Here is a 7,929-nt window from a genome sequence, read left to right as displayed (position 1 = left end):
AGAGGGATGGAACTGAAATATGCCTTGGTTTGCCATGCATCGCCATACACAACGCTGAAGCCAAAAATCAGGCCAGACTTGAATCCCGATGATAACCATGTGCATGATGCCTGAGAATAATACTACATGGATCCACAGAGTGTCCGATTAGCAATTTACTAAATATTTTATAAAAAGATAAAATTTGCTGACATTTCATATATTAAGATTCTCCAGATTGTACTGGGAAATTTCTTTCATCTCTACAAAAGATTTGACAATAATATTCTTACAACTTTACGCCACATATTGATGCACTAATGGTGATAAGAGATTTTCATTAAAAGTGAGGGAATATGTATTCTGTCTGAAATGTAGGTATGAGTTCTTTCCTAGAAGATTTGGAATCCACATAATCCAGCAGGTGTTTGATAATCATTTGTAAAATTTTGACCAAGGTCACCTAGCCATTCATCTTAATGAAACCTTCATCTGTTTATGTAAAGCCAGCCGTACAGGTACCAATACAGGTAAAGGAGGAGATATATAGAAGTAAAAATAATAATAAATGTTATTTCCTGAATATTGTTAGTGGCTGTCTGACCCTTAATCATTCCATCATTTCTATTTCTCTGTTAAAAGCCATACCCAACAAACCACATAGAGGAAGCAATGGATGATCAGAAGACCTCCTCTTACAAATAGCACAACCATATCATCATTTCAGTGAAGAGAGGCATGAAGACATAAAAACACCATGTCAACAATTCTACTTAAAAGCATCTAAAATACTGCAGTGATTTCTTCTCATAGATCACAAATATCAGGTCAACTGGTTCTGTCATGAATACTAGGCCGGCAAGAGATAAATTAAAAAGTATTTCTTGAACATGGTGCAAGAATAATACTGGTCCAACACAACAAGAGCGTAACAAGCGTCGGCGGCACTCAGATAAAACATTCACACTAAGAACAATATAAACAGGTTACATAAAACGTAGATTTGTTCTTTTTTTCTCCTTATGTGATATATTGATATTTAATAGGAAAATAAAATACATAGATTTCTGTCATCTGTATTCTGCATTCATTTTGCAAATCTTCTTACAAAAAAAGGACTAGACATGTTAGGCATTCACAAATTCTATGCCATTTCTTGTTAAAATCCATACCAACTATACATTATATTACAGTATTAACAATGAATATTTGTTTTCTGTTCTACCCATTGGGTAGGATATGTGCATAATATTCAAGTTATATACAGTTAAAAATAAAAAAAATATAAGACTTACAAGTAGATGAAGTGGAAATAAGCACCTTTACAAATGAGGCACAGCGAGAGGTGACACTGGAGCGCGAGGCTCCGGAGACATAGATGTGCACATCTCTCCACACTACGATCTGGTGTTAATGTCACATCAAGTACATAGCACACACTTTCATCATATGAACACAAACAATGGCAGCAAATGCAGCAGCAGCAGTAGTAATGTAGCAAATATGAGGATGATACACATTTACACTTTTTTTTTTTGCTTTCAATTTTACATTTGTTACACAGCAAATGACAACCATTTTATCATTAAATTCAGCGGTCAAGTATTTTCCGTCTATTATGTACAGCAATGACACACGGTGAACGTCTGTCACGTATTTGGATACACGTGAAGGAAATAAAACAGCGTTACATATTGCGGCTGTAGGTATATACAGTCCTTCCAATTATTGTCTTATGCAGCTGACGTGCTGGCACAGTGTAATGGTTAGTAGAAGTGAAAAGTACAGGAAACATCGAAAAATTAAAATGCTGGAATAGTAAAAGTTTTGTTTTGTAGGGGTTGGACGCAACGTTGATCACAAGGACAGGCTGGTCCCAGTGTAGATATTTTTGGCCTTCAGTAACAACCATTACCTTTAAAGGGTTATTCCCAGCTCAGCATTCAGCAATGTTCAGAGGCCCCATAGAAAATGAACGCAGTGCATCCCGCACACAAATGGTGCAATCCATTTGATCAAGGGAAGTTTTATCCCCATTCTCTGGACTGAGAAGTTTGTTAGACTTCCACCAATGAGCTTGTTAACCCTTATCCAGTAGACAGGGGATAGCTTCTTGAGATGGGAATACCCCTTCAAGGTGGAGTAACAGCACATGCATGGCCCCTTCTCCATTGGTAACTGGCATGGAGACCAACTATTTCTTGGGATAGGAGAGATCTCAGCTGTCAGACCCACACATCTGAATAAACATCTTGAGACAATGTCTAATGTATATAAAATAAACACAGGCTAACAATAGATTTTACTAACAACACTGAATACGTAACATTGATGTTAAATAAAAGTAACATAACAGTGATTTCATTGTAATCCACCATGCTTTCTAGTTCCTTTTCCCTCTCTTCAGTCTGGATGTAATGTAACTTTGTCTTTGTAGCTGAAGCAATAAAAATACCTACAGACTAAATGCTGGTCATAGGAATTTTTAAAGGATCTGTCCGGGGGGGAAAAAAACTTTTTTACATGGCTGGGGGTGGTGTAAAAATAATAAGTTATACTCACCTTTACTGGTCTCCTGCAGCTAGTGCGTTGATGCTCCTATTCCTCTTTGAGTCCTGGTTCCTGTGAAGTGATGACCCCATTGAGCCTAAAAGTGACTACAATGATGTGTCACTTCAATCAGTTAGTGGCGTAATCAGGCAGTTCCAGTGCAGTCAGTACGTCGCAGGAAACAGAAAGAAATGGTGACTAGCACAGGACAAGGAGCATCAGCACAGTAAGTGCAGGGAACCAGGGAAGGAGAGAGAAACTTGTTTATCATTTTAACACCACCCCCAACTATGAAGATTTTTTTTTTTTGTTTTCCAGACAACCCCTTTAATTATGACACTGCCTACTGGAATGGACAGCAAGTAGATTAAAGTGCAGAATTGCTCTTTTCACAAACAGAATACAGACTGCAGATTAAGTTATCCTGCATTCAACCCATGGACCAGTCCAGTGCCTGGTGACACTGAAGTCACTGCTTCCCAGCTATATCATTCTTTATAAAGTGTGGGATTTCCAATAACCTGTATGCAGGATGTCCACATTATGTCTTAAAGGGGTTGTCCGGTGTTTGGCATTTTTAATGTATTGCTGCTGGTGCATTTAAAACAATAAACATGTTTAGCCTACCAGTTTGTGGTCCCCTGGAGTTCGCCACTGACTGCAAAGCCTCCACTTTTAAGACTAACTCATATCGGGAGTGACGGCCTGCTCAGCCAATCAGAGAGACAGGTCAGCCATGCATCAGTGATTGGTTGAGCAGGCTGTCGCTCCTGAGACCAGTGTCTCGGAAGTGGTGGTTTTGCAGTCAGCGGTGGACACCGGTGACATCACAAGAGGACACCAAGAGAGAACAGACAGGGAAGCATAACATGTTTATTGTTTTATATGCACCAGAAACAGTATTTTAAAAAAATGCTTAATGCTGGATAATCCCTTTAATATATATGTGTAAGTTAACCTAACATATTACATCGCTCTATCCGCATAGTTATTTTGGCTGTTCCTATGAACAGTATAAAACATTCAGATCTTTTAATTCTGTGTAATATATGGCAAGGGATAAGGGAATTTCAATTTACCATTATCACACACAGAAATTGTCCACACTAGCATCACAGTCCACTCTTTATAGTTACCCTGTATGTATACCACGTGCATTACTAACATTACCAGTGCTACAGGGTTTCTGAGGTCATTGTGATTCTTGGAAGCATCTTTGGGAAGAAAGATAGATGTACATTTGGTGGATGGGGTTTGACTTCTAAAAATTTACTTAAAAAGGCAGAATTCATAGCTAATGTTATTAATGCACTAAACCTGAATATAACCAAGTATTGAGGGATAACTGCATATATATTACTGGCTACTTCTCCCATATGACACAGATGAGAGATCCCACATAATAAATAGAAAAGAAAATTACTTTATAAACCCTAGGCAACCATGGCAGTGATAGGAGCTCGCTGTTTTGCTGGAGGAAGCACAGTGGAAGTGAGAATGCAGTAGATCTCATCTGTCAAATGTGTTCGCCAAAACTAAAACTTCAAAAGATTAAAATGGGTATTCAATACTTATCTCCAAAGTCCCTCCATGTATTGCATACAGGAATTGTTTCTCAGTCAACTATCTCCCTATTCTGCTTAAAGGGGTTATCCAGCGCTACAAAACCATGGCCACTTTCCCCCTACTGTTGTCTCCAGTTTGGGTGGGGTTTTGAAACTCAGTTCCATTGAAATAAATGGAGCTTAATTGCAAACCACACCTGAACTGGAGACAACAGTAAGGGAAAAAGTGGCCATGTTTTTGTAGCGCTGGATAACCCCTTTAAAGTGCCCGATTTTATTTTAATGCTTTTGACATGTCAAAGAGACATGTGAAAAGTTTTGATCGGTTACGATTTGGGTGCTAAGACTTCCACCAATTGCTAGATACAGCCTGGAGAAGCAGCCAGGTGACTACCATTTCTCCCTGCTGTTTGCTCTCCTTTCAGAGCAAATGCTGGGGTAAACAGCAGCCAGTCTCTATGACATATCCAAAGTTTTTTGCAAATGATAATAACACTTTAAAAAATTTAAACTCTGTTATAGGACTTAACATAGCCAGGCTCTGCTTTTGCAACAGCTCTCTGCCGGACAATAGACCATAACACTTCTATATGTGGGGACTTAGGGCCGCTGTATATTTAGAATTAAGAGCCCACTTGGCCTAGTCATTATTTGTACAAGAACACGTACATTGAAAGACAGAGGGTAGAGCGATATTCACACATGGAAGATCAGTGGCAGCTGAAAACCTGTTCCTTTCATCTTTATGGGGTGGTTTGGCAGCAAGCTTACGGATGTCTGCAAACACTATTCAGATGAACAGGACAATTGGGAGAGATTCCTGCACCTTCCATGTGTAAATATATGTTTCTAACGCCCCTCCGATATTTATTAACAAGCCTTGTGTAGATAAAGCAGCACAGCCTGCCATTTCATGGTAAAGCTGACCACAGACATAGAACAGATGCTGAGCAGAAGATAAGTGTCTGTGAGACATCTCTGGTGCGGTCAGGAGACCACAGACTGTGAGCGACGGGCTAAGGATGTGCACACTACTCCTAAGTCTATGGTAAGTTTTACACTTTAAGCTTTGACAGTAAAATGTCTTTCTAATAAAATACTCTATAAATCTTGTTAATATATAAAGATCAAGGATCACATAAAGCATCTTGTTCCTCCCTTAGGTGTCTGTCTTGACTGTTTCAATCATTTTCATTTTAATAAAAGCCCCTTTATTGCAGTTTTTAGATAATGAAGAATTGGAAAGGTTTCCAGTAGCTTGTGACTCTTCTAGCATGAAAATACCATGGATATCACCACAGTTGTAGAATCCGTTTTAGTCTTTGGGCCAGTCTTAGAATGGCTAACCAAGAGCAGAAGGAGGCAAGAGCTGAGGAACAGGAATGTCTAGACAATGCCCATATACAAGGATCACATCTAAGGGCCACTCTGAATATGTGTGTCCTGGCTATACTTCCTGAACTTATTCTGCCCAGTCAGTATAAATAGTTACAGAATACTTTACCCGACAGAGTTTGACCCAGTAGGGTTACCCATCTGCAATATTTAGAGAGTCATGAAGTAACAAAGCCTGGCTGGTAAACAGAGAATTGAGATGCTCACAACACCCCTATGAATTCATTAAAATCTAACAACTTCTTGAGAAGCTTGGCTACTTATGGTGGCAACAAGACGGCAAGCACAACGGCAATTTATACTAAGTACAGGCTCTATGACTTTGCTCCAGTACTTCACTGGTTGATTATACACTTATTAGTTATTATATCCCTTTTTAAACTAGACACAGTAACCTCACTGTTAGACATTGTCACCAGCAGTGCTTACAGGTAAATATTATAATGGTGGTTAAAAGAGAACATGGGTACGAAATGTCTAGGAGAAATGTCACAACCAAAAGATCAGTGCATTGACACTACAGAGTCTTAGGGGACCTTCACACTAGACGGAAATGCTGTAGATTTCCCCCACCATAAAATACGCAGCGGCAAATAGTCACCATGTAGTTCAAATTTTGTTGTGGATTTATAGCAAATTATGTTCATGAAAAACTTACATTTTAGAAATCTGCAATAACTGTGGATTTATTCTGGATTTTCTGTGTTTCCGCAGCGTAAACTGGACAGAGTTTTGTTAGGCCCTGATTCACAACAATGGTACAGCAGACTGGTGTGAAAATACCAATAGGCTATTCACTTTACTTGCTGCATAATTTGAGGCAACAATAGCATTGTGTAAATGGACTACTTTCTGTACTTTCTATGGTTTTCAGATACACCTCCCACATCCCATGTTGATGAAAGTTGCCCATTTCTGGATTACTAGAGAAGAGCTCTGCCTCTAGTAAACCAGTCAGTATGGGACCCTGGATGGTTTCTTTGTTGCTGGGCATCTCAATAGTTTTATCCTCATAGTTACAAATACTGTATGAAAAATAACAATTACATAACATGTTTCCCTCATATAAAATAATATGAATAATAGATTAGTGCAACTCTTCCTCTTTAAAAAAAAAATCTAATAAAATCCTCATTCATCACATTCAGTCAACTCGCTGTACACATTGGCACACACAAAAGGGTTATGGATTTCCATAATAGTTAGCATCACTACCTTAGACACTGGCCATCTGCCTATAAACCTTCGCATCTCTAAACAAACACTTCCTTGTTCTATGTGACTGCCGCTATTGTCAGTATATAAAAGAGGCTCTGCAAAGCTTGAGTTCTGTGCCACATTTTTGTAAAGTTTAAATAAACTGAAATATGATAACATAAAAAGACATTTCCTGATACAAATGTATGGGTAACACAGAAAGAAAGTGTGTAGAATTAGATCCAATTGCATGCCTTCCTCTGACTGGTATCAGAAACCGCATACAATAAATATGTGCATTTGGCTTAACTTGAGTGTACCACTTGAAAAACAACAGCACTGTTCCCCCAGAGCTCAGGAAGTCACCCCGTCACTGTCATGTCTACTTCCTTCACTTCAGGGTGCAAAAAGTTTGGAGCAGATTCAGACAAGGTTTCCTGGCTGCCTATCTTTTCCATTGACAGGGACTATTGTGCTCTCTGGATCATTCTGTTGGAACTGAAGTCTGCTACCTGTCTGAGGCGGGGTAGAGGAGTTATTTTGCTGGTGTTGGAAATAAGATGAGCCCGGGTAATGTCCCATAACTTCACTGTAGGTTGGCGGTGGCCCTTCCATTCTGCCACTGCTGCTATAGTTGGTTGCACTGATGCCGGAATTGCTGCTAGGTGGACACGGGCCCCCATTGTACATAGATATATCTATTAAATCGCTATCAAAAATGGTCCTGTTTGGCGGCGCCCTGACAGATTCTCTGTTAAGTTCCATCTGTTGCTCTGGGTCCCGCAACTGGAGAGTGCATGGACCTTGGTAGGGTGGAGGCTCCTCGCCATCAGAAAGGGAGATAGTAGGTGGAAGGTCAATCTCGTGCTGAATGTAAGGATATGTTGGTTGGAAGCGGCTGAAACGATCTCTCTGCATAAAGGAAGGAGCGGTGAATCTGTCTCTCGACCTTGGTGCATACATGATCTAGAAAAGGACATAGAAAAGAGCATTCAATGACTAAAAATCTCAGTTTTTGACAGGCACATTGTTAGTCTTAATCCAATGACTTGAACATACAAAGGAAATCTGTGTAGAGAATAAGCATATGGCCACAGACGACACTGTCCAACCAAAAGTTTTACTTCTGTAAGCAAGTGCCATATCCCTGTGAGCTGCTTACAAGTAATACATAACATCTGTGGTGACAACCATACGTAACCGCTCCATCACAGTAGAACATGGCACTTGTGATCATTGTAAG

General features: G+C 39.6%; 1 protein-coding gene across 4 annotated transcripts in view; it reads right to left on the bottom strand.

Moving 5' to 3' along the window:
• Positions 1-4,278: 4,278 nt before the first annotated feature.
• The window catches only part of LDLRAD4 (low density lipoprotein receptor class A domain containing 4), a 237,530-nt gene continuing 233,879 nt past the window's right edge, over positions 4,279-7,929 (bottom strand). For all 4 annotated transcript variants that reach the window (XM_069957816.1, XM_069957819.1, XM_069957818.1 and 1 more), the window contains one exon: positions 4,279-7,652. In XM_069957816.1, coding sequence (XP_069813917.1) covers positions 7,110-7,652 — 543 coding nt within the window. In that variant the 3' untranslated portion in view covers positions 4,279-7,109. The remainder of the gene's footprint in view (positions 7,653-7,929) is intronic.

This window comes from Dendropsophus ebraccatus, chromosome 2 (genome assembly GCF_027789765.1).
Source record: "Dendropsophus ebraccatus isolate aDenEbr1 chromosome 2, aDenEbr1.pat, whole genome shotgun sequence".
NCBI lineage: Eukaryota > Metazoa > Chordata > Amphibia > Anura > Hylidae > Dendropsophus > Dendropsophus ebraccatus.
This window is presented reverse-complemented; position numbering and strand designations above follow the sequence as displayed.